Source organism: Rousettus aegyptiacus, unplaced genomic scaffold, assembly GCF_014176215.1.
Source record: "Rousettus aegyptiacus isolate mRouAeg1 unplaced genomic scaffold, mRouAeg1.p scaffold_m13_p_3, whole genome shotgun sequence".
In the NCBI taxonomy this organism is placed as follows: Eukaryota; Metazoa; Chordata; class Mammalia; order Chiroptera; family Pteropodidae; genus Rousettus; species Rousettus aegyptiacus.
In genome coordinates, this window is record NW_023416306.1 from 4,478,779 (window position 1) to 4,505,502 (window position 26,724).

At 58.8% G+C, this 26,724-nt stretch overlaps 1 protein-coding gene across 1 annotated transcript in view; it reads right to left on the bottom strand.

Moving 5' to 3' along the window:
- Positions 1–4,279: 4,279 nt before the first annotated feature.
- ASS1 (argininosuccinate synthase 1) overlaps positions 4,280–26,724 on the bottom strand; it is a 46,316-nt gene continuing 23,871 nt past the window's right edge. Inside the window, exons 10-16 of the mRNA XM_016133834.2 lie at positions 24,310–24,400; positions 21,755–21,839; positions 20,928–20,992; positions 13,647–13,778; positions 9,686–9,842; positions 5,976–6,041; positions 4,280–4,564 (exon numbers count right to left, since the gene is read on the bottom strand). Of these exons, the coding sequence (XP_015989320.1) occupies positions 4,519–4,564; positions 5,976–6,041; positions 9,686–9,842; positions 13,647–13,778; positions 20,928–20,992; positions 21,755–21,839; positions 24,310–24,400 (642 nt within the window). The 3' untranslated portion in view covers positions 4,280–4,518. The remainder of the gene's footprint in view (positions 4,565–5,975; positions 6,042–9,685; positions 9,843–13,646; positions 13,779–20,927; positions 20,993–21,754; positions 21,840–24,309; positions 24,401–26,724) is intronic.

A 26,724-nucleotide genomic window follows, 5' to 3' on the forward strand; every position in this document is an offset into this window, starting at 1 on the left:
ACTTCCGCTAGGAGAGCCGCAGATGAGATATCGATTGTGCTGACCCCAGGCGAGCCCTTTCCCCAGCCTGAGGGGCGTGCAGATCAGCTCTGCGCCTGGCCCGGCCCCCGGGGCCCTGCAGCCTCCGCCACCAGCAGCCCGGGGCTTCCAGATCCAGGTGAAGCTGACAGCGGCCCTGCCAGGTGGGCCAGCGTGGGCTGGCCGAGGCCTGGCCTCTGAACCTTTATTCTGTGGGCTCCTCGCTTTTAAGAAGGGCTGTTAGGGAGAGGGCCATTTCACATGAGCAAAGGTGTGAAGGTGGGGAAGGATGGTCAGCTTAGAGCCTCTGGGCTGACATCTGGCCCGGGCATGAGGCGTGTGGAGGAGGCCAGGATGTAGTTGGGGAAGCATGGCCTGAGTAGACCATGGAAACTTTCGGGCCAGGAGGTGACAGATCTCAATGCTACCCTCGCCCCTTCGGGCCTTTACCTTCCTCTGCAGGCAGCCGGCTGGCCCGCAGCTCTTGAAGCTTGCTCCCTTTCCCTCCACTCAGGCACTGGGACACTGGAAACGGGGCGATCTGGGCCCTGGGCGCAGGCTCTGTGAGGGCAGAGGCCGCGTCTGCCCCCTCCCTGCCCACACTGCCACGCCGCCCCCACCACGGCGAGGGGCCGGCCACACCGCCCACGTGTGAGCCGCAACGCCTTCATAGGAGGCGACCGGAAGCGGGAGAACGGAGGCAGGTGCAGCCTCCTTCATTCGCTCACTCCTTCGGGGAGCCCTGCGGGGCGGAACCAGGCGCAGCCCAGGGCCCTCATCAGGCAAGCAAGATGCCCTTGCTGGTCCCTGCCATCGGCGCAGTGACGGGGGGCATCCCAGGTGGCTTTGAGCTTTCTTGTTGGGCCAACGTGCCCCTCTAAATTTCTTAAAAGAAGGAAGGCATTGTCCTCCTTTTTAACCCTATGATTTCAAACAGTCTCGCCACGGCACCAGGGAGCTTGCTGCGGCGTGTCCCATGCCTTCGTCTGAGCGGTGGTTACACATGGGGACACACGGGAAAACTCATTGAGCTGTCCCCCTGAGGTTTCTGTGCTTTACTGTACGTACGTATATGCGTACGCATGGATGTAGTGCCTATGCGTGTACATACAAGTACATGTGTACATGCATGTTTGTGCATTGTGTACCTCCACAAAAACCCACTGCATCTTCTGCCTTTGAACAGAAATGTTTCACTTTTTCCAAAGAGGCAGGAGGGGCCTGGAAGGAGGGGCCAGGCTGGCTGCCTGGTGGCTGGGACCCCTGATCGTCTCCCCAGGCCCAGAAGGTGAGAGGGGCCTGGGGTCCTTGCTCGGCCAGTCCAGCTGAGGTCTCCCCACGTCTGACTTCTCAGGATGCCCCAGACATGAGAAGCCCTGTATCACCCAGCCAGGAGGGGTTTAGAAACAGTAATAACATGATAAATAAGATGAGATGAGAGAGTCCATTCATTTAACAGTTTCATCGAGAGCCTCTTATCCGCCAAACCCTGTGCTGAGCATCAGGTGATACGGGGGTGGGCATAGGTAACGGTGGATGTGAGATACCAACACCTGTATCCATACTACAAAATCTACTTACATTTTCTGATTGACTTGAGACCTAAGAACACGCTTAGAAAAAGATTTGAATGTCGGGGCCTGATTCAGACATGCCCAGCCTTCCAGGTGGTCAGGGGCAACTTCCTGGAAGCCTGGAGTAACTTTCTGGAAGCCTGTGGCAACTTCCTGGAAGCCTGCAGTGACTTCCTGGAAGCCCGTGGCAACTTCCTGAAATCCTACAGCGACTTCCTGGAAGCCTGGGGCAACTTCCTGGAAGCCTTACAGCTTACAGCCAGGGGCTCCCAAGGATAAGATCTACTTGGAGAGAAGGCAGAGTTAGTCCCAATGAGCTAACACCTTGCAATAGGATCTGCAGGGCGAGGACAAGGTTGGAGGACAAGGTTGTTCTAGTGGCTGCGGCCGGCCGTCCATTAAAACTATTCGCCGACCCAGACCATTTGGTCACGCCTGCACGCCCCGGTGGAGGGGCGCTGTGTACATGAAAAGCTAAGAGTTCTAACATCTCGGTGTCGAAGTGACCTTACTCCACATCCCCTAAGGTGGTGGTTTCCTTCTCAGTGGAGCTGGGGTCGGTGGTCTTCACAGCAGGGGCAGTGGCTTGTCGATGTTGCGATGTTGCGGGTAGTGGCTGGAGCGATGTGACACGAGTGACGAGGACATGACGGCAGATACTGTGCTGTAGCGTGAGCCTGGGTGGGAATAGCTCCTGAGTACCTAGGCACATTCTCTGGGCTTCCAGAGCAGGTTCAGGTTGGGGTCAGCTCCCATCATGAATTCCATCGAACGTTTATGAAACATTACTGACCCTACACAAGAATGTAATTAAAAAAACAAACAAAAAACAACAACAAAAAATACTTGACCAAAGCAAAACATAACAGCAATATATCGTGGAGTTTTGTAGAAGTAATATACACGCTAGCAGAAGCACAAAATGAAATGTCCTAAGATCTTCCTGTTCTAAGAGCCTCGTGTTATATATGAGGTGGTATGCTAATTGAAGACAGACTGTGGTAAGCTAACGATATACATTGTAAATCCTAGAGAAACCACTAAAATGCTGAAAGAAGTGTAACTAATAAACCAACTACTAAAAATTATATCCAACAAAAGTCGGGAAAATAATTTAGACCGGAAAAAACACCAAACGGGGCAAGGTTAAGTAACGGGGGCATCGATAGAACAGGATAGAACGGGATATCACGTAGCTTTTGAAAGCGTTTAAGGAGAATTTTTAATGATGCAGGAAACTCTTTGTGATACAATGTTAAACTTTTAAGAGCAGAGTACAAGCCTGCTTTTCAAATCATTTAACCTTAGAACTCTGCAAAAATTATTTGTAAGCATAGAAAAATACGACTTGAAAGCAGTGTTTGTAACTGGGTGGCGAGATGCTGGGTGACAGTTACTTCCGTATGTCATTTGGGGAAGGTGCAGCCTCTTACAAGGGGAAAGACATAAACACACTGGACTTTGGAAGCCAGTCAGGCCAGGGTCTGGTTCCTGGTTCTGCCACTTGCTGAGTGAATGCTGGAAGGTCAAGTTCCCTGCATCTCAGTTGCCTCCTCTGCAAAACGAAGAGAAAAGCATCTACCTCACAGTATTGTTTTGAAGATTCAAGGAATAAAAAAGTGTGTAGGAAGGTGTTTGGCAAATATCTAATACCCATTAATTTGTTTATAACTTTTACAATCAGAGAAAAAGATGTTTTAAAGACAAAACTCCTTTTTTGAAAGGAACCCTTGTTGACCAAGGCAGTGGAGTAAAGGTCAGAGGCAGGGTAGGGCCTGAGGCGACCAGCACTCACGGCTCCTCCGCCAGCAAAGAAGCTTCGGGTTGCAAGTGGCGGCAACTCTCTCATCCAGCTTAAGCCCCAAAAGGCGGACGGTTATGAGAACACCAGGGCGTCTCGGAGAACCTGGGTTAAGAGGTGCCACCAGCGTCCGTGACGCATGGCAGGATGGGAACCGGGGCGCTAAAGCCCAGGCCCGCTCCTTCCTCCTTCCTCCTCTCTGCTCTTCCAGGCGCATGGCACGACACTGCGTCTGCTTCCTGGTCCTCGCTTCTGCCCACCTTCCCAGGTGCAGTTCCTGGGAATGAGATTCTGATTGGCCCGGCTCTGGTCAGGTGTCCAGCTGCGGTCCAATCTGAGTCATTGCATGCGCGCACACACACGGCTGTTTGGGGCTGTTTCATTAAGGAGTGATAGAGGACACCTTGTGGGCCAGGTGGACCCCCAGAGTGCTCACTCAGGCTTCCCCTCTCACTTGGGGTTCATCCTCCTCCCTAGGTTAGGATACCGTGGCCGCAGAGCCACAGCGGGGAAGACTCGTGTGGTCAGTCATGGCCACCATTCCCAGGGGTTCACTGTGAGCTGTGGGCAGGACAGCTCCCAGCTCAGTCACCCGACCTCTCCTTGGTTTCCTTGGCACATGCCGCAGGGCCACAGCTGGCTGCTGGGTGAGGGCCGGGGCCCAGGTGTTTATGGACTCCCTGCTTTTTGCTGGAGGGGTTGATGCTTCAAGATAAACAGACTCTCTGGCAAAAGGTGGCCTTCGGGGGCACTTAAGTCAGAAAACACAAAGGTTGGTCTAAGAAAAGCGAGGTTGACTACACACACACACACACACACACACACACACACACAGTCACACTCTTACCCGTCCCTGAAGAAAAAAACAAGACTAATGACTAATGTATCTTTTTTTTTCAATTGTCATTTTATAGCTCCCCACCGTACCTGTCCCCCCCCTCCCCTTCACTGACCACTTTGGTAGGCTACAGGGGGTCGGGGAAGAAAGCTGGGGCCTGGCACCCCCTATGATGCTGCCAGCCCCACCCCAGAGAACAAGTCACAATTACAAATTATCACGACAATTAGCGCCTGTACTTGGGAGCCAGGCAAGGAGGAGGCTCAGGGCCTCCGTTGTCAGCTGGTCTATTTGCCGGTGACCTTGCTCTGGAGGCGATGATACTCCTTCAGCCTGTAAACCAGGTTCAAAACAAAGAAAAATGCAAATTAACAATAACAACACACAGTCGGTTCAATTAATTTGGGGGGGGGGGACAGCTGTTTGTTAAGACGTGTGTGAAGTTGTCTTTTTTTCCTTCTTCTGTTCGGAATCCTGCCCAGGGCCTCTCCTGCCCTCCAATCAGGATCATGTAATTAATTTATCTTAGGGGGAAAACATTGCTTGTCATTGCTGAAGACAAAGCATTTAACTGGGGACAGGAGAAGTGAAGGGGCCATTATGAAAACTCACTGTGTTGGGAGCCATTTAAAAGGGTTCACAGTCCCATAATACAGAGGGCGGAGAGGTAGGGTGGTGAGTGACTGCCCTGGGGAGAGCGCCCAGGGTGCTGGAGCCGGATTCCACGTCTCTCCCTGGCGATAGGGACGAGAGACTGGCTCTGGGAGGAAATGGCGGCTGTGTGCTCAGGGCCCGTGGCAGGGAGGGGAAAGGGACTTGGGCCTCCCTCCCACCCCCAAGCCCCGTGAGAAGGGAGTTGGGGATTGAGAAGCCAGAGCTGGACAGACAGTCCTTCTGGACTCGGCTCCGCGGCTTCCTAGCTGTGTGGCTGTGGGCAAGTTACTTAACCACTCTGGGCCCGGTTCTGGAGTTGCGAATCTGTGTAAGAATTAAATGAGACAATGTGGGAGCTGTGTGCGAATGGCTTGGTCTGTGGTGGCTGCTGGCAATAAATGACCCGGCTTGCACGTGTGCGAGCCGGCCCTAGGGCCATGGCCAGGTGCTGCACTCGTCCTGCATGCCAGGGTCTGGGCCACCTGCTTGATTTCCACCAGCTCCATTTCCACCAGCTCATAGCAAACTCTCCCTGCAGCTGCGCGGCGGGTACGGCGTACAGCCCTGCGTGGGATTCCGAGATGTTCGGAAGGGGTCTGAGACCACCCCGCGGGGCTAGGATGTGAAGCCACATCCGATGGCTTCAGATGCGTGCTGTCCCACCGGGCCGTGGAGATCCATGTGGCTAGGGAGGTTTCCGGCTAGCGTACAGCTCAGGTGTGGTGCGTGAAGGCAGGAGCTGGCTAGGTGAGCATCCGAGGCTCCTTTCTGTCTCTCCACCACTTCCCTAAGTTGCCCAGGAAAGGGGCCCCTAGTTGAATCCCACAGCTGGAGAGAGGCTGGCGGTCAATGTCAGAGGCAAAGCCCGAGTGCCCGGGACCCTTCTGGCTGTCACAGGAGGGCCCCCTGGCCCTGCTGGGAAAGGAAGCAGGCAGGGTCCAGAGAGGGCACTGAGGATGCTGGGGGCGGAGGGGCCGGAAGCTGGGGCTTGTCTAGGACAGGTCAGCAGTCAGAGCAGTCGAGGTCCCAGCAGAGGGTGCTCCCCACACCTGAGGGGTCTGAGGGCCCGTCCGGACCCAGAGCTTCTCACCTCAGGGAGTTGATGTTGATGAAACCAGTTGCATCGACTGGCTCGTAATTGCCCTGCACGTCCATGCTGCAAGGAGAGAGAAGCCTGTCAGCACCCCTGGGCCTTGCCCCTGGCACCGGGCCGACCTCGGGGCCAGGAACGGCTGCTGCACAGATGGGCAGGTTGGGTCCTGGCTCAGCCGGTGCTCGCCGCGTGAAATCTTCCTATGACCAGAGCACTGCGTAGGTAAACTGAGGACCTACATCCCAGCCGGCTCTGCCCTCAGGGCTGCAGGGGCTCCTAGGAGCGTCCGGGAGCAGCCGATGGTGTCCAGTGGCTGAAGGCCCGGTGGCCAGGGGGTGCGCACAAGGGCAGTCTTGATTTTTGTCTCTGGAGCCCCAGGGAGGCCTCCGGCATTCACGCTTGTTTGCCCCGCCAGCGAGACCCTGTCTACTCCGTCCTCACGGCCGGGCACCCGCCCCACGTCAGGTGGTGGAGAGAAGTGCCGGTCCACCGTAGCCGTACTCACAGAACAGGTATTTCCTTCCTACCTGTGCTTCTCCCACATTCAACGGCCTCCATCCTTTGGGACCTGCCTCGTAGCTGCCCTCTGAATCTCTTCCGAGCTGCAGCTGTTCAAGCTGGGCCACCTGGGTGTGCGCCCTGGTGCCCCCGCCAACCCCCATCACAGAGGTCAAGGCAAACATCCCTGCCTGCTCTCCGAGCTCCTGTCTCTCACTTGTGAAATGATGTAGCCGGCTCCCGGCGTACGGTTAAGACTTGCTATTACTCACATCACGCATTCATTCACTCATTCATTTCTTCAGGTACTTATTAAGTACCTACCACCTGCCAGGTGCTGAGGACATAAGAGCAAGACAAGAAGAGCGCCCATGGCGGGGAGCAGGCATAAGCAATCAATCACCCATCTGCCTCTGTTAATTATGGCTGCGATAAGCTCTTTGAAGACAAGTTCAGGGCGCTGTGGTCTCAGATCTGACTCCACGAGGGCCTTCCTCTGGAGAGAAGGGGGTCCCTCCCCTGTTTCTCACGGGCCCCTCCTTACACCCTGCCCTGAATCAGCCCCTTGTCCTCATGTCTGCAAAACTCCAGCCTCAGGACACAGCAATTTCAAGGTTCTCCATGACAAGGAGGTGGCCTGTCCCCTCAGGAGCCTTCTCTGGAGAGGTGAGAATGGGGAGAGGGAGGGAAGAGGGGGTCTGCTGTTTTCCAGCCACCCCGAGGCTGTGCCTCTGACTGGCTCTTTGTGGTTTGTAGACTTTTTTAACAACGACAAATGGGGTCTCTACACCCTGCTGCCCCCAAATCGTTCAGGACTTGGGCTGCTGCCTCCCCTCGTGCCCTTGCCTTGACCTTCATGGGGCCCTGAAGCTGGCGCATGGTACTCCCACGCCCCCTCGCTCCCCTCCACCTCTGCTGGCCCCTCCAGCACCCAGGTGCGTGAAGCCACCAGCAGCAGACCAGCGAGTTCCCGCTAAAGGGACAAGGTGTCAGAATCGAGAGCAGCTGCCGCCTGACCCGTTACCGGGCAGAGGAAAGACTGGGCCGAACTAAGCCACCAGCCTCCCCCAATCGCTTTCACAGACCTTGCTTGGGGTGATAAACGGAGCTTCACATGACCCCTTGCTCCCCGCAACCCCCCCACACAAACTGTGAACCAGCAGAGGACACCTGTCCCACTCCCGCTGCGTGAATCGCCCGTCCCCGGTGGAAGGGTCCCTGGGCTCGGCCCTGGGAGGGGACAGGAGCCCCTTCCCGCCTCCCCGCCCGCAGCCTGCACATCTGGGGCCCGTCCAGTAGGCCCAGCAGCCGCTGCCAGGTGAGGCCCACACCTCGGGACAGGCTTGTCCCGCGAGGCTGCCGAAATGGTTCCAGAGGTGTTTCTCAGGAACTGGAAAACCTCTTTTTAAAACTGTGGTTTGGGGTGTGTGTGTGTGTGGGGGGGGGTATGTGTAGAAAAAGAGTTTACAATGATTTTTTTTTTTTACCTCCCCTGACGGTCTACAGAAAACCTCTGCGCTTTTATTTTTGTTCATTCGAGTGGCTCTGACCTGCTCTATAATTACGTTACTTTCTACCCACTGTGCCGCGGCATTTTCGGTTCTGCTACCTCTCGCGGCTTCCTCGCTGGTCCCCGTGATGCTGTCACTCAAGGGCTTTCAAGTCAGCGATGTAGAAATCAAAAAGAAAAGGGAAATGGTCGGAGACACAGTGAGAGTAAATGCTCCTGCTTTTCTCTCTTTTTTTTCCCCTTTCCCTTTTTACTTTATTCATTTAATCTCCCTGAGTGAGACTGTAAGGCTTAATGAAGGGTTGGACAGATTATTAGAGGCTGCTGATTTGGAGGGGGAGGGAAGAAAGAGCCAGAGAGAGAAAGAGAGAAGATAATTTGACATTTACCCCGACTGATCTAAACTGATTCGGTTATATTTATGGCTTATAAAGTGTTTGGAAAGATTGAAGGGGGGAGCGGCTCAACCCGGCAAAGAGAGGGAAAGAGAAAAATAATATTGACTGCCAAACAAAACTCGTACTTTAATTCTCAACTGGCCCCCAGAAGGGGAGAGCCGGCCTCAGCGGGGGACTCGAGTTAGGTGTGGCTGTCTCTCTCGCAGGGGTCTGTCCCCGACCTCGTCTGGCCAGGTGACCTCCGGAGAGATGCCTCGGTCCTCGGCCAAGGCCCTTCTCTCATTCGCGATGCAGACACAGCCCACCAGGCCTCTCCCACTTTCCCCACGTCCTTCTCAGCACCTTGGCCCGGACCGTCGACGAGGAAGCCCCGCAAGGTCCCCTCCTTGGCTCCCTTCTCATCTCACTGACCCTCTCCTACAGTCCTCAGGGGACGGCGAAACGTCCACCACCGTCCAACGTCCGCAACCCACGTTCTCCTCAGCTCCAGACCCCTTGTCCAACAAGATGGTTCTGGCCTATGTCACAGAAAGCCCGTCCTCCAGGGCAGGGTATTTCCTCAGGCACAACCCCTCAGCCCACTGAGTGCCACCGAAGTGCGCCCAGCTGCTCATGCCAAAAAAATCCGGGGTGACTCTGCCCCCCCCATCTCCATCCACACCCTTCTGATTTTGTGTCCTAAACATCCGTCGAATCTGCTGCTCTCTATTCCTAGGACCATCAACCTGGTCTTAGCCACCAGCGTGTCCCCAGGGAGCCCTCATTTCCATCCTCGCCAGCCCCCACCTCACTCGAATTCACTCTCTAGAGCAGCCAGAAGGACCCTCAAAACACATAGATCCAATCACATCCTTCCCTTTAAGCTCTGGCTCCAGGACACTCATACTCTGGCCCCCTGCCCCTTGAGCTCTTGTAGCGTCTGGGATGTTCTGGATTCTTCCAAGGCTCGGGGCCTCTGCGCATGACATACTCTTATCTTTGGGAGATGAGCTCAAAGATGACTTCCTCAGGAAAACTCCACTCCCCGATTATTATACCCAGCCAGAGTATCCTGTACGTCCTCACGGCCTCGTGTCTTTCCTAATTTGAGTGATCGCTGGGTTGGTGCCTTTATCCCCATCTAGCCTGAGAGTTCCACAAAGGCAGAGGTGGTGCTGGCGCTTCCTGACCGCCTCCCCCGGGGCCCTGCGCAGAGCCTGACGCGCGCTCAGGCGCAGCTTTGTTGCGAGAGGCGGTCGGAAGGGGTGCTGAGCACGAACGAGGGCATGCGCCTGCAGCGAGACAGGTGCGGCGGCACCTACCTCACCAGCTCCTCGTTGTAGAGGGACAGAGGGGACTCCCGGCCAAGGATGTACACCTGGCCCTTGAAGACGGAAAACTTCACCTTCCCTTCCACGTGCTCCTGCGACTTGGCGATGCAGTGGCGGACGTATTCACACTCGGGGCTGTGCCAGAATCCTGTGGGGAGGAAAAAGTGAGACCCAGGGGGGCCGCCGTGCCGCTGGCCTCGGGCCAGACGCGGGGTCAGGGGCTGGGGTGCAGGAAGGGCACCGGTGCCACGCCCGCCACGGCCCGGGTCTGCCTCGCTCACTGCTGGGCTCCGGGACCACGTGCGCTGGGGAGGGACCGCGTCCTGTGACCCCGCGGACTCCGGCAGGGAAGGAGGCAGCCTCTGGGTCCCTGCCACGCAGCCACTCCCTGGGTCCGGAGGAGCGGCGCTAGCCCCCTGCTGCAGGCCACAGACATCCAGGCAGCACCGTGGACAGGCGCGGGGGACACAGCGGTGAAGGGACCCCCTGACCTTTGCCCACAGGGAGCTCAGTTTCACAAAGGCAGCTTTTCCGGGTGAGGAAGTCAGGCTCAGGGACACTGAGCGAGCTCTCCGAGATCACGCAGGCTGTGGTGGGGCCTGGGTCTGACCTCAGCTGGCCCAAGTGGTACCGACTCTGCTACGCATGATCACCGTGAGCATTCCCGTCTGTGGCTGGAACAGCCCGTCGGTGCACGAGGTGCCTGAGAAACGGGCTGCCCACCTCTGGTTGGTCCCCAGAGCCCTAAAGCCAGGCAAGGCCATGTGCTCAGCTCAGTCCGCGCAACTGACAGGCTAGGACCTGCGCGCGGCTGGCCTGCATCGTTCTGGTCTGTGCTGAGGGGCGGCAGGCGGGCTGGCCGGGCTTGGGGGAGGGACAGGACAGCTCGAGGGGTAGGGTTTCTCTGAAATGGAGCTGGGAAGGTGAGCCCACCTGGGCAGCTGCGGGGCCAGATGGCTCGTGATCTCCTGCCCTGATAACGGGCTGGGTCAGCCCCGGGTCTGCGGCTATTGTTGGAGACCCAGGCCTCCCGGGGCACCTGCTGGGGCTCTACGTGGGAAAGGGGCGCAGGCCCTCGCTGGGAGGGGGCCGGTGGCCTGCGGAGGTGGGGGAGGGACAGGCGGGGAGAGAAGAGGTCGGGGCCTGGCTCTCCAGTGGCCTGCCATGTGAGCTCACATCGCAGCTCCACCTTGACGGGCATCTCCTCGTGCCTCAGTTCCCCCTTTACGCAGTGAGACACATACCACCCCCTCCCCCGGGGGTCGCGGGGACGCAATGGGAGGATGCGGGCCAGGCTCTGAGCGACCTGCATCTGAGTGGTGAGCGTGGCCTCCACCAGGCCTCGCTGGCCCCAGGGAGATAGAGACGCCCAGGACGAGGGCCTGTCCACAGCCACTCCGCGAGACCCCGAGGTGCACAGGTCCAACCGAACACTCCTGGCTCCAGTCCGACCCCCGCAAAAGGGGGGGGCTCTGATGACCCCCGGCCCCCGCCAGGCCCCCGAGTTCTGGGCTCAGCCATCTTCCTAAGTCGGGGTAATCAGACCATTAAGTAAGTGCCAGCCAGAGGCAAGGCCTCTGCACCCGGAAACCACACCAGGCGTTTGTAGGCACCTGAGGCATGCTGGGATAGCAGCCTGGCCAGGTGCCGCTCTAGATGCTTCACAGACATTCACACGTTTACTCCTCGCTGGGAGACAGGGACCATTCTCATCCCCACTCTTCAGGTGAGGAAACTGAGGCACAGGGAGATGAAGTAACTTGCTCAAGCTAACCCATGGTCTGTAACGTTTACGTGAGAAACCACATCCGACAGCCCCCCTCCAAGCTATTGAGGGGACAGGCCAGAGGCTGACCTTGACCTCTCCGAGGGGCCTGGATGGCAGGGGCACCTGGGTAAAGTTAATAGCAACATTAACAACCCAGGTTAAGGCTTGCTCGCCCTCACCCCCTCCTCCTCCATCCTGAAGCTTTATTTCCTTTGAAACCTCCTAATCACCGTAGCTCATTTTGGGATTTAGAGGGCTTGGTGGGTGACAGAGCAAGGACGCCACCCAGGTGGCCTAGTGCTGAGGCACCGAGCCCGTAGCCAGGGGCGCAGCTGTGCCTTGGACACCTGGGACTCCCCTGTGCATGTCACTGAGCCCCCTGAGCACCCCTTGCTAATAGCCCAGCCCACCTTCCCCCCCACCCCCCGAGGTCTACTGGAGTGGCCGAGAACTTGCCCTCTGAAGCCAGACTGCCCTGGGCTCACGGCCAGCCTGAAAGCTTGGACATGCGTCTTTACCTGCCTGGGGCCGTTTCCTCGCCTCCGTGCAGCTGAGATTAGATAATACCCATCAGTGCCTAGATCAGGGCCGCACAGCCAGAGAGGCGGAGAGAGCCGCTCCACAGCGGGAGGGCGGCTGGTGGCCTGGCCCTTGCTCGGCCTCCACGGACACCTCTGAGCGGGAGCAGCCCGGCCAGGTGCTGTCCCCTCCACCGCCGCCCGCCACGTCTTAATGACTCTCCCATTTTGTAACCAAAATCCACCTTTCAGCGTTGAAACCCCACGGAGCGGGAGAGTCTGCAGGAGACAATGGTATTTAAACACCTGTCTGTACCTGGGAAGCGGGGACGTGGCTTCAGAGCTGCCGGGAACCATGGGAGGGGGAAATAACGCCAGCCATCACCGGGAGGCCGCGCGCGAGGAGGTGCAGCGATTAGGGGGTGCCGCAGGAAGCTCCGGCTCAGCGTAAAGGGGAAGGCGGTGAGGCGCGGGCAGCGGCGGCTCGGCGGGGCCTGCACCACTAACGCTGACTCTCCCGGGTCCCTCTGCCGTCCAGCTACCCCCAGATGTCAAGGTTGGCCTCGGCCCGCAGCCTGTTCCCCCACAGCAGCTCGGAGGGGCTGTTTGGTGTCGTTTCTCAAACTAAGGAGACACGGATGTTAGAGCCGCCCACAGTTTTGGGAAAGACCAGACTGTACGGTAGGCTCTGTGGGTCAGGCGGCCTCTCCCGAAACTATCCGGCTTCCGGCAGCTCAGACGCAGACCCAGGTGACACGCACAAGGAGGGGCACTGGGATCCCCATCGTTCTCACGTGTCGTGAAATAACATTACTTAAAAAAGCAATGTCCCCTGAGCATTTAAAAACTAGTCTTGGCTCACAGGGTGGATCACAGGCCGGATTTAGGGACCCCTGTGACACAAGGCAAGGCCTGGATTCCGACTCTGCGCCAACAGGTGAGGTGCGGAAGCTCGGTCTCCTCACGTGTGAAACGGGGACCCCGCCGTCGCTCACGCCGATGTCGCCCAGGAAACACCTTACACGCGGGCTGTGTGCGTGGCTGTTCTGGGGACATCCCAGTTAAGATCTGGCTGGGCTTCCTCCCAGGGCCAGAGGCTGAGTTCTCCCTCTCCCTTTGCTTGAGGCGGTTCCCACTTCCCACGGCAGCTCAGGGTTCTGCCCAGAGACAGCCTGACCTGGGGTCACGTCCGGCGAGGCCACGTCCCCTTGTGTCACTGTGTTCTGGCTCCTTCCACTCGGAGCCTCGGCTTCCTCGGCTGTGCACGGGGCCGGCTGCGGCTCTCCCAGGGAAGTCAGGAGGACCCCCCGGGGACAGCTCGTGTGTGTCCCCACACAGCGCCTGGCGCTGGCACGTGCTGAGTAAAGGCTGGCTGCCTCGGGGACGACCCGTGACGCACGTTGGCCATGCTGGAGTCATACAGATCGCGGGTGGGGGGGGGGCAGTAGGGAGCGGGGGGAGCAGCCGACCCTTGTGGGGACTGGCGCGTTTCCCTTGACACCGTGTGAACAGGGCAGGTCCCCGCGTCCCCTCCCCTTGCTCTCTCATCCCCCTCAACCTGCATCTTTCGGGATCTGGCAGTGGGGGGGGGGGGTGTTCAGGGGTGGAACTGGGGGAGGGTGCTGGCTGGTTAGGAAGGGGCTGGGGGCGGCGGCGGCCTACGCACCAGTGTACACCAGCTCTGCGAATTTCAAGCCCAGGCCTTGTTTGATTTTGCGCACTTCCCGATCCATGGTGAAGGTCTCGATGTCTAAATGAACGTGGTAAAGGATCGTCCCCGCTGGGGTCTCGTAGATACCTAGCCATTTTTCCAGGCAGGGGGAACGGGAGAAAAAAGAGAGAAACGCATGAAACCCAAACTGTCAGCAAATGACAAAAAAAAAAAAAATAATAATAATGACTCGTCTGACAGGAGACAAGCCGGTCGGACCCATTCACTCCCAGCTTGCTGCAAAATGCATCTGTCATTATGTTCATGCTGGGGCCACGACAGTCCACTCTGCGGCTTGCGGAGAAAATGTCTGGATGCCCCCCTTTGAAGAGGCCCGCAGACGTTGGAAAATGACAGGGTTCAGAGCCGCTCCCCCTCCTTCGCAATGCGTGCCCACCGGCCCGCGGCTGAAAACCTGTAATTAAACCGACTATGGTGGAGCCCGGGGCCCCAAATATCCCTTCTTCCCTTCCACTGGGGAGCCGGGGGAGGGGGCGGCTGTGCACACACAAGCACATACGTGTGTACACGTGTGCACACGCACGCTGGCTTCAGTGGCGGCTCCTCCGGAGCCGTGCCTCTGAAGAGAAATCCCGACCGCTGAGGTGGAGGGCGGCCGTCACCTGCGCTGACCCCGCAGCACAGGTGGGCACGTCGAGGCCGTGAGAAGGAGCATGCCCGCGGCGGAGCTGGGACCCGGCCCCAGGCCCTGACCAGTGTCAGCTGCTGCGCTGCGGGTGAGCGGGCGCTGGGGGGCCCAGACCCACGGTTTTGCTAAGGACCCTCCCCGTCGCCTCAGGCTCGGTTCCTCTATTTGCTAACCAACCTGCTCGGACCAGATGGGAGGAAGCAGGCCGGGGAGGAAGGTGCGAGGAGCGATCTCCATGCACACGTGGCCAGATCTCCTGTTGGCCACGCGGCAGGGTCTCTCAAATGAAGTTCAGGTGAGCATGTCACCTGACCTGGCCACCCCTGCCCCGCGTTTGCTGTTAACACGGAGGAGGGGCAGTAACTATCCCGAAAGGCTCCCCTCTTCCCACCACGTAACATGACAGCATTAAAGGGGCAAGTCTGCAGTTATCCCGAAACTGCACCTCCACCATCTTTCCACACTGGCTGCTTAAAAAAAACGAAAAAGATTTTACACCCATGTTCACGGAAGCTTCATTCACAACAGCCAAAAGACAAGCTACTAAAATGCTGATCAACAGATGATGGGTAAACACAATGTGGTACGTATATATACCGTGGAATATTATTTAGCCTTAAAAATTCTGACACACGCTATGATGTGGATGAACCTGGAGGACTTTGCGCTACGCGACATAAGCCAGCCACCGAGGGACAAACAGTGCGTCGTCCCATGTAGATGAGGTCCCCGGAGGAGACAGAGTCACAGAGACGGGAAGGAGAATGGTGGGGGCCAGGGCCTGGGAGGGGGGAGCAGGGGCAGGGTCTCAGTTTGGGGAGATGAGATGTCCTGGGGCTGGCAGCGTGACCGGGTGCGTGGGCTCGGCAGATCTGGTCCAGCATGCTAACCTGACAGATGGGGAAGCTGAGGCCCCGGGAGGGAGATGAGCTCCCCGAGGTGCATGGGACCAGCATCTGGGCCTCTCGTCGCTGCTCCAGGCTGCCGTGTTCACTGCGGCATGAAAGGCCCGAGGGGCTACGGCTGGGAGGCAGCGCCCAAGTGCTCCCCGTGGCGCAGAGTCACCTGGTCTCGGGGGGCACACGCGCCAAAGGCATCAGGTGCTGCTGTGACCGCGATGTGCCATGGAGGGGCCTGTCCCGTTTCCCCAGGGTGGCCCTGGCTGTTCTGAATCCAGCCGTGACCGTGGCCTCCCCAGCAGGAAAACACCCAGGAACCCAAGCATACGCGAGAGGCCTTGGCCGTGACTCCCTGGAGGGCCCCTCGGGCCTCCCCGCTGCCTCATTTTAACATGTGGAAACAGTTCCACAGGCTCTATTTCCGCGGAGTGGCTCAGAGACACAGCGCGGAAGGGGCTGGGAAAAGCCGGTGCTGACGGCACCAGGGCGGGGGGGGGGCACGGAAGACCGACGGAAACAAACAGGAACTGAGCACCGGAGTCGGGCCCCTCTTTGGGGACGGCACGGCACCGCGCACCAGCGGCTCCCAGTGGCCCCGGGCCGCCGAGAAAAGGCCCGACTGGTCGGCAGGCTGTTCACAGACACAGACCTGTGCGGGACGTTTGGAAATATCGGCCTCGAAAACGGTGGAAATAACCACAATGTTAGTTAGAGGGGTAAGTCTTCCATTATCTTGGAAACCGTCACCAAGAGTAAAGTAATTACTCAGGAGCCAACTAAAGCAAGATAATGACTAAGGCTTACTGGTCTTCTTATCCTGGCACGGACTGGGAATTCCATATTTATTGCATTGGAAATGGGCCTTCTGCTTGTTAGTTTTGCCACCTTTTGGAAAAGCCTGGACACTTTCAAAGCCTGTCCTCACACTGGCACAGACGGCAGCAGCGGCGTCACCCCGGGCAAACCGATAGTGGGGACCCCGGCGGGCTCCGCGCTCTCCTGTCTTCGGCTGAGCCAGCTGCGGGGCTTGGTCCACTGTATTTGCAGGACCGGGGCTGGGGGTCGAAGTCCCACACAACGTGCACCTTTACACAGAGTGCCCAGCTACCCCGCCTGACCTGGGCTGGCCTCGGCCACCTCTGAGCCCCAGGCAACCCGGGGAGGATGAGAAGATGGCCACTGTCTGTGGCCTTTCTTTCCAACTTCTGCCTGCCCCAAGGCAAGTTTCTGGACACACGGCCCGAGGTGTGGTCTGCATACTGATGATTCTGGCTCCAGAACACCGCGGCCAACCCCCCCCCCCGCACCCCCCACATTGTCCAGAAACAGAACGATACCGGCGGTGCGCAGGGTTCGAGGAAGACACCCATATTTCTCCACGAGGAAGGGCTGTGACTTGCCCAACGGCGCCCCGCCCTGCTCCTGGCCCGGCATAGCTGTCCCCTGGGACAAGAGCAGAGTGCCTGGTGGGCAGAGCCAGCCCCTCCTGAGCCCTCAGAGCCGGCCTCGGGGCTGTGAACCCTCCGGGGCAGCTGCAGGAAGAGCCATGGGCCAAGAAGAAAAGCTGCAGCCATGACGCACACCGGCACGATTAACGCTCCCGCTCCTTCTCTCAGAAGGTGTTAAAGTTAATTGTGACTGATCAAAAAGCTTGTTTTCAGGTTGCTGCTGTCGCGTGTGTGTGCGCGCGCGCGCGCGTGTGTATGAGAGAGCGCGTGCGAGCATTTAGAAGATCTCTCTCTTCTCCACAGGGGTAGGGGGAAGATGATCTGTGTATTTCTTCTGGGAAAAGAAAAAATTGACTTAAAAAAAAAAAGCCAGTGACAGAAACCTGATGCTAAAAGACTATGGATTTGGGGCTTTTGACAGTAGGCATACAAACCGCCGCGCAGAAGGAAGGAGGAAATGACAGCTGAGCCTCGGCGTCGCCGTGGAGGAGACAACGGTCGTCTCTGGAGTGACATGCACAGCGGCTCCAAGTGTCTATTTTCATCTCCCCGTGTTTACAGGAAAGAGACAGAGGTGTCAGCCGCTCTCTGCGGAGCGGCTTCAATCACACCGTAATCACTGCCGAGGGGTGGGGTGGGCAAGAGGGGCGAGGAGCTGGGGGACAGTGGGCCCGAGGGGAGGAGGTGGGGCCCGGAACAGCTGCTGCTGCTTAAATTCTCCTCATCTGCTCCCGAGGCGGCCAGGTTAGCCCGGACTGAGCAATCTGGCGGGAATCGAGTGGGATCCGCCGACTCAGCCGGCGGGGTCAGGGGGAGGGGGGGGTGAGGGCACGTGGACCAGAGGCTCTGGTCCTTTGGGAAAGCAGTATCCTGAGGGAGAGATCTGGAAAGGTCGGGGGAGGGGAGGCTGGCTGGAGCCCAAGGACACCCCTGTTAGGTACCAGGGCCAAGGAGAGAGGCTGTTGCCACGGTGACGGGGAAGGCAAGTGATGGTGGGGCTCTACCCGTCCTCTAGGCTCCTGGCGCCCCACAGGCCCCACCTGGGGAAGCAGGGTGGGCCTCTGAGGCCGCCTCCTCCAGGCCTCCAGGAGCGAGAATGGCGGTGCTCACAGGTGCCCCTCCGCTTTCCATCCGGAAGGTTCTCCCTGTGCGGAGCCTCTGATGGGTGGGTGGGCAAGTGGGTAAGTGAGCAGGAGGACCTTGCTCTTTCTTAGCCAGAAGGTAGAGGAGAGAGGAGGAAGTGAGAGAGGAGGGGAGGGTGGGAGAGAGATGGGGATGGCGGAGGCAGGAGAGGGAAGAGCAAGGGTCAAGGGACGAAGAGAAAGCGGGCAACCTGGAGGAAGAGGTGGGGCGGGCAGAGGCGCAGAGGCGAGGCCGAGGGCAGGGCTGGGAGCGGAGGAGCAAGGGGAGCGAAGGAAGTGGGCTGGCTCCGGCTCCTTCCCTGGCTCCTCCTGCCTGCCTTCCCCCCCTTCTCCTCCCCACTGATTTCATTTACTTCACTTAATTAGCCCCCCTCCGGAGTTAAAAAGATAATGTGATAATGACGACGTGAACAGCCACAAATACAGCAAAAGCTACTCCATCTGCAGCTTCCGCAGCCCCTTGTCCCTCTGACCCCACGGCCTCTGGCCCCACTGAGCCGGCCCCACCCCCCAGACCCAGGGCACTAAGCACTGCCCAATTCCCTAACCCCCGCCCCCAAAATAAACCAAGCCCTTAACGAATTTCAATTACGAGCTTGGTAAAATCAATACAAACGACATTTTCCAGCTGGAGTTGCAGAGAGGGACGGCAACTCGCCTGTGGTCACACAGCAAGTCCGCACACCACAGCAGGTCCGTGGTGTCGGAATCCTGATTGTTTTCCCCCAAAGCGGTATAATTTTTGGAGTACATGCTGATACAGACACAGCACCTGGGCGGGGTGAAGGCTGTGCTCCAGGAATCTCCTCCTCGGGTGGCTGGGACCTTGGAGGGTGGTGACCGGCTCCCCACCCCCACCCTCGCCCCTAGTCTGGCGGGGCGGGGGGGGGGGGAGGTAGCAAATCGCCTTCAGGCACAGCGGCCACTACTGTAGGTCGAGAGCTCTCTGCATTCGACCTGGACGCGGCCCATTTCACAGATGAAGAATTCGAGGCTCAGGGAGGCCAGGTTGCTTTCCCAGTGGTGACGGAGACAGGATGGGGACGCGTCGGGCACCGAAGCCTGCACCCTCTACGCCGGCCCCTCGGTGTGCCTCTCCCAGATCTCCAGGGGCTCGGCCCCCAGGAGACCCAACCCACCACCCAACCGGACACCTGGGGCACCTCCTACCTTTTCTACCACGCCCCACTGAAAGCTCCCGCTCCACCTCTCTCTTCCACATTCTACTCTACCAGTCCAAGCCTAATCTCCTGCCACCTCCTCCAGGATGTCTACCTAGAATGGCCCAGTCTAGGTCTTTATCACCGCCTCCTTCGGTTCAAGTTCACTTGGCTCTCCCCACTTAGCAGGATGCCATTTCACAGTGACCTCAGGCTGGTCCTTATCTTTCCAGTAGAGGAAGCAATTCATTTCCACAGTAAGTGCCATTCCTGACCTGCAGTAGGGAGTGCCTGCAGCGCTGAGACATCCGGGATCAATTAGTGATGCCTGTCACGGGCACGAGACGAGCAGGGGGCAAGTGCCATCGTGGGTACCTCTGCGCCACACTGACAGCTCCCAGAGGGCACAGGCTGCCCTTGTCCTTTCAGCATGCCCCGGGGCCACGGCCGAGTGTGCAGTAATCTCCAGGGCACCGGTCCCTGCTGGCACACCTGGGCTAGAACCCCGAGGGGCCCCGCTCAAGCTGAAGCCCTCATCCTCTCTGGATCTGGGAGTCAGTCCTAGCCCTGCCTCCGCCGCGCCTGTGACTTTGAGCCCTGGTTCCTCTGTCTGTAAAATGAAGGTGCTGGCCCCTGGCTCCCCAAGGTCCCTCCCAGGTCTGCCTTGGTGGATGTATATTGTGCTGGTTCCCAAGGGCAGACTGCGACAAAGGGACATTTAATCAGATGTTACTATAGGTAAGAGACAAAGGTAAGAGAAGATAAAGAGGAGCAGCTAATTAGCCACATTGTTCTCGAGGAGGCCTTCCCAGAGTTCCAATTAGGCTGTTTCCATAACAGCTGCCTGGAGACCCACGTGAAAGAGGCAAGAGGCTGCTTGCCCTCCCCGCCTCCTCCCCGCACCGAGACGAACCGAACAGGTCAGAGCCCGAGGGGTCGCCCCCACCCTCACTACACCTGGGGAAACCCAGGGCCAGAGGTGGTAAGTCCAAGGTCACTGGGCGAGGCCAGAGCCCTCGCAGCCCGCCTCCCGCTCCAGGGTCCTCTTCCAAGAGCCGAAATCTGGCCATCGGCTCCCTTTGGGTCTTAGAATTTGAGTAAAAAATAACTTGAAGGACTGACTATACCCTGGCCTGGTTTTATTTGGTCGTGTTACCTTTTCGAATTAACCCTAAGCAAAGCAATTAGAATACCTGCAAAACCGGGGCCTCGACTCCCCTCCAGGATTTAAAAATTCGAGTGTCTACGTCTGGGGCTCTAGCTGAAAGTTTATCCCCTCCCTCTTAGAGTTCTGGAAGCATCTTAGCTTGATCAGGGACCCACGGGCAACTGAGATCCTCTTGTGTGGGTGGGGAAACCGAGTCCTCGAGGGGAGGGTGTGGTCGAGCTGACTGTGATTATTGACAAAGGGACTCAAAGCTCTGTTACTAAGAGCGGACGGAGGCCCTTGCTTGGGGACCGACCTCTCCTCCCCTTAGCCCAGCCAGAGGCGGCCTTGCCAAGGGGGCAGCCTATCCTACAGCAGGCAGAGTCCTCCCATGGAGGGGGGGGACGCACCCCGTCCTCGGGCCACGCCTGACCCTGGGAAACGCCCTCAGGCCCTGCTCACTCACAGGGCCTGGGCTCCCCACAGCGCCCACTGCCTGCCAGACCAGCAGGCCTCCTCGGTGCAGCCTCGATGACCACGAAGTCAGCCCTGCACACCCCGCCTCCGGACCCCGACCCCGTCTCTCCTCAGAGCCTCCGGCTCCTCCTGCTGGGACGGCAATTCTCTCAAAAGCCAGTGGCAAAGGGCCCCTCATCCCCACCTCGCAGAGGGGAAACTGAGCCTCGGTGGTGGCGGCGGGGTGGCGGACTTGCCCAGAGTCACCGACGCGGCCTGGGGGTGGCTGGATGGCACGGGGACCGAGGGGGCGCCGGGAGCCGAGGCACACTCACCTCGGGACTTCATCCCGATGAAGCGGTTCTCCACGATGTCGATGCGGCCCACGCCGTGCTTGCCCCTGGGGGGAGAACGGGCCATGTGGGGTCAGGCGCGGCCGCAGGCTTGGTGTCGGATGCCACCCACCGGCCGCCACAGTTCGGGAACACATGGGCCGTGCCCATCCCGGAGCCCTAAGCAGGACGTGAGGCACCATCTCAGGGCCCGAGAGAGGACATCCGAGTTAGCAGACCTGGTCCTCCACCCATTGTATGGGTGGGGAAACTGAGGCCCAGAGAGGGAAAGGCTTGCCCAGGTCACACCGTGAGTCCGTTTATTTATTTTTTAGGTGAGGCAACCCTTGGTTGACCTCACAGGTTGCAAAGACCTCGTCAGCTTACAACCCCTTAATTTTTTTTATTTTTTACGCCTACAGCACCTGGTCTTCCTAGGTGGTCTCCCATCCAAGTCCTAACCAGGCTTGACCCTGCTTAGCTTCCGAGATCAGACACACCGTGAGTTTAATTCACAGCTTCTGTGACCTCTGTGCTGGGGCCTTCCGTGGCACCAGCTCTAAGCACTGCTCATCTTTCTTTCTGTCGTGGTCTCGGATGCAGCCCAGAGCTTGGAAGCTCCAGCTAAGTGGGATTGTCACCTTCCAAGGCTGAGGGCCAAGCCAGGAGACGCCACAGCCGTGAGGCTGTGCCAAGGCCTCCCGCAGGAAGCAGGCCTGAAGGCCTCGGCCGTGGGCCTCAGGCCTGACTAGCCATCAGCCAGAGTGGCCAGACCCCTGGCTGCTGCAGATGGGCGTCTGCTGGGAGGCGCCCGGGGCTGGAGCACTCACCCGATTTCATTCAGGTACATGAACAGCTCCATGGACGTGCGGTGGGTGGTGCCATCTGTGACGTTGGTCACCTTCACGGGGATCCCTAGGGTGGGAGAAGAGGGCGGTGGGCCTGCGGCCGGAGCTCCGCGGAGCAGCCTGTGCCTGCCGCCCCTCCCTCTCCCTCCGCCCGCAACGCCTTAAATGGATGTGACAGATATGGACTCCGAATGACTCCGTGAAAAGCCCTGTGCAGGTTGAGGCCTGCCGGGGGGAGAGAAGGGGAGAGACAGCCCCCCGGAATGAAAGGGAAAATGCAATAAAAACGCTCTCCCCCACCCTTCCCATTCTCTTTGCCCCTTTTGCATTTAGGGGCTGTGAAATTGGAACCAGGCCCTGAACTAATTGAATTTCACGCTCCGCCATTGTCTTAGGCCCGGAGCACCTTCTGTCCCACCAGCTACCCAGGGGCCGCCTGGCTGAGGTGCGGCTGAGCTCACACGCACACACACTCACACACACACACACAGCCCCCTGCCACGTCTGTCAGGCGGACCCCCGCGCCCCCGACCCTGCACCCCAGACCCTCACGCAGCCCTCTGATTGATGGGGGTAAAATGCTGCCCGCTCCAGCAGGCGAGGTGTCGGAGGCGTCCATGAATTCTGAGAAGTTGGGTCTGGGGTGGCAGGAAGGCAGGAGGGAGGCGGCCGCTCTGGGAGGGAAGGGCCGAGTCAAGGGGGGGCGGGGAGGGGGGGCCGTGGGGGGGTTCGGGGTTGACTCTGAATAGCAAGGGGCACTTTCTCGAGCGGTGTGAAATGAGCAATAAATGTATTAGCGGACTAACAAGAGAGCTGTAACAGTGACAAAGAAAGGCTGTTCAAACTTGGCGGCTAATCCCCCACCCATCTGCCCAGCTCATTACCATGGAGCCGGCGATCGGGTGCCAATCAGGGCTCAATAGCGGGCTTTCGAGTCTTTATTAGCCAGGCGCCGCTCCGAGGGGCTTCGCTCAAGGCGCTGTCAGCTTCCCCATTCTTAACCCCCATTTCCAGGGGTTTTATAACTTGGTTGTAAATTGCTATTAAATGTAAGTCTGTCCAATAATGAACCTTAAGCCCCTCTTGCTACCCCCCGCCTCTCCTCTCTCCCTTTCTCTCCCTTCCCCGGTCCTATTATCGGCCCCTTTGCACGGCCTTGGACGGGGCCTGCCCCAGAAGGGCGCTGACATTGTTGGTGCTGCTGCCGGAGAAAGCCTCTTAGCCTTTAAAATAGTTAATAATTAGATTAAAACTTCAAATAAATTAACTAGAGGGTGAATGGGGAGTAGTTGGGATGGGTCCCACCCATCTGTTTTTTTTTTTTTTTTTTTTTTTTTCCAGACGGTCCCCGAATCATTAAAATAGATCACGTTTCTTCTCTGGCTCAGCCTCGGGGCCACCCTATTCCTGGAAGAAAGGCCGCCAGAGCCTGTGTCCGGGAACCCCTGCTGCCTCCTGCCTACCTCCCACCCTCGCTGCTCTCATGAGCTCCAGGGGGGCCGGCGGGGGGGCGGCTTTGGGGGTTCCTGCCTGCCTGTGTCTTACCGCTGCCTCTTCTCAGAGATGATGCTCAAACAGGCCCCATGCCCGTGAACTAGACCTGAGTCAGTCGGACTGGGCCAAAGAGGGACCCAGTGCTCTAGCCACCTCCAGGAGCCTCAGACCAAGGTCCCCTTGTGGCCTCAAATTCAAGGGTTTGAACAGATGGGGAGTGGTGAAAAGGCCCAGTCTTGGCTAGGCTGCTGGGCAAGGGCAGGAAGAGTTGGGTTATTAAAGCACCAACAGCCTCTATGCCCTCGTACCTCCTCTCGGTTCCTCCAGCTCCTGCCCAACACCACCTCTTCCAGGAAGCCTCCCTGATTTCGGCAGCCTCCTGGGAAGGTCTTCTCCTAAGCCTTCGCCCTGAGCCTCATCCTGCCCCTCCTGCTCCCGGGCAAGCCTTGCCTTCCCTCCATCCTCCAGGCAGGGGCCAGACTCGAAGCTGGACGCCCAGGCCAGGCCAGCAAGCACTTTTTGTTGATAGTCCCTCAATGTGGAGGACCAGCTGAGGTGTTAGCCGAGGGCTCAGAGGGGCCCCTGAGGCCGGCTCTCTCTAAGGCTCACCGTCTACTGAGCGCTTCCTGTGCCAGGGCCCTGTACTGACACTTCCCACACAGACCTCGTTCTGAAAGCGCGAGAGAGCTCTTTCATCCCAGTTTACAGACAAGAAGCCTGAGGCCCGGGTGCGCTGAGTGACTTCCCCAAAGTGCCAAAGCAGCTGGTAAGTAGCTGATCAGACTGGAACGCGCTTGCCCTGAAAATGCTGCCCACACACTGGGGGGCGGCGCCGAGAGGCCTGCTCCCAAGCCTGGGGCCTTCCGGGTCATGCCATCCGGGGCAGCGGGCCGTGGACAACCCTCTAAGCCCCTGCCTGAACTCTGGCTTTCCCAGAACGCAAGAGCAGGGCGGGGAGCTGGTGCCCAGGCTTCCGGGTGAGGAGGGGGAAGGAGCCAGGGACTCCCGAGTCTGCCCCCGAGTCCTGATGGGCAGGCACATACCTTTCTTGAACTCTATCTCAAGGACGTCAGGGACGTTGGGGGCTTTGGCCGGGTCCTGGGTCTTTGTGTACAGGCCCGGAGGCGCTTGGTTCTGACAAAACATAGAAAGTGGGTCGGCTCAGAGCCAAGCAGTGCCACGCGAGGCCCTGGACACGCTGCGCCCCTCTCCAGAACCGGAAGGGGGGGGGGCGGGTTCTGGCGCTCGCTGCTGGCTGGCCCGGTCCGCCAGGCCTCCCAGCCCCCAGCCCAGCGCCAGCCCTGCTTGCCGGGGGCCTGGGAAACAAAGGGCTCAAGAAATCAGACAATTTTTCCCCTCAACTTGATCTCATCTTTTTCTTTGACGCCCCCACAGCTGGAGGTAGAATAGCGGGAGAGGAACAAGTCAGGCAGGAAAACCCGACTTCGGGGGCGCGAGGCGGCGGCTGCGCGCGCGGGCTCCCAGGGCGCAGGCGCGCACGCTCGCGCGGAATCCCAGGATTGGGGTTTATTCCGCGCTGACCACAAAGCTAATGACTACGCGTGACCCCAGCAGGTGCTCCAGCGAGCCGAGCCGTCCCCGGGGTCCCCAAGGTTAATACTCACAGGGAGAAAAGAGAAGAGCAAAGCAAAAACCCATTTGAAAACACATCAACCTTTATGTATATTTTTTTTTCCTGAGCGTTTTGGAAAATGGGCCTCTCGTCTGGACGCAGCGGTGGCGGGGCTGCGGGCCGCCTGGAACCCTGGAAATTCCTGCCTGCCTTTCCAGGCCTCGGCCCCCACCCGGGCCCAGGCTGCGGCCTGGATCCTTGCCATGATGTGGGAGCTGTGGGGACCGGGACGGGGCCTCTTGGGCCTAACTGCTCCTGTCCCCTCCTGTGGATGGACGCCCCGGGCCCAGCTGTTGTCTACCTGCTGGCATCTGAGAAGTGCGGTCCCTCAATCTCTGCTTTCAAACATTCACAGGCCACTTTCCATCTGCAGTTTCTTTTGCATTCTTAGCAGCCCTGTTTGCTAAGAAGGTCAAGGGCTGTTACCCCATCTGCAGGTGATGAATAGAGGCGAAGGGTTGGGACCCTACGTAGCTGCAGCCCTGAGTTCTGTGCGGCCATGGACCACCCTGCTCGGGCCAGGGGACCCGCGAGGCCCTCAACAAACACGTGCTGGATTTCAGAGTGGTCAAAAATACCGAAAATACCCCAAAGCCAGGAGGCAAGACCTCAGGCCGCGGGGCCTTGGGCAAGCGGCTGCACCTTGAGCCTCGATTTCCTCATCTGTAAAGTGGAGGAAATGATACCTTACAGTTTCGGTGGAGACGGTTTTTACGCATCTTACTAGACACGAAAATCATCCCTGAAAATGCCAGGAAGTTCAGGTGCAAGCTGCACCCGGCTCTGCAGGTGGGAAGGAGAGCTGAGAGGCCTCCGGGGTCGCCCCCTGCAGGATGGGCTGTCAGAAGCGCCTTGGATTCTGCACCTGCGGTCACTTTGTCTGCTGCCTCCATGTACTGACCACCCTGGTTCCCGCACCCCGGGGAAACCCCTTAGTCCTGGGCACACGGGGACAGCCGATGCTTCTGGCTCTACTGCTGAGCTCAGACGGGGGACAGTGCCGAAGCCCCCACACCTGCAAAATGCTGTGTGACTTGAGGCCAGCCGTGCCCCTTCATCTGTGGGCAGGGAACGAGGATCCAGAACCGACCTCAAGGACGGACCCTGCTGGGAGGAGCCCCAGCCTGATGCCTTCACGGACCAGACAGAAACCAAGGACCAAGAAGCGGCTTGTCCGAATCACAGCGCCTGGCCCCGCCGGTGTGGGAGCTAGCCCTGGGGACCCTGGACCCCCTGTCCAGTGCTCTTTCCATTGCCCTGTGCAGCGTCCCAGCCATTTTAGTAACCTGAAGGCTGAGAGACGGTGCACACGACGTGGCCACACACGATGTGGCATCGTCAGCTGTGGGCGTGGACGCCCCCAGCCCTGCCGCGCCCTCCCAATCACCACATCCCCTGGGCACACGCAGGCCCCAGGGCCATCTTCAGCCAAAAGGTAAAGTGAACCTGGGCTTAGGACCTCTGGATGACCGACCTGACAACCCAGCCCCTTCCCCACCTGCCTGGGGCTTCTCACTGGTCCCCCAGCCCAGGCCGAGCTCAAACCAGGTGCCAGCACTGAGTGCCCAGCCCCTCCGCCCCCGGTGGCCTCCCTCCCACCTCCACCTGCACTGTGCCTGACCCTCCCAGTGCAATCTGGTGCTTGTCCCTTCCTCCTGCCACGCTTCCTAATGGAGCCCCAAACGGGCTGAGAATGTTTGCACTGGGAAGCGGGGAGGAGGCATGAGACCCCGCAGGACAGCGCCCAGCACTAGGAGGCAGCTGCTGGAGCCTTCCGACACCCTGGCAGGGCCGATTAAAGAAAATAACTAAATAGAACTAAAGT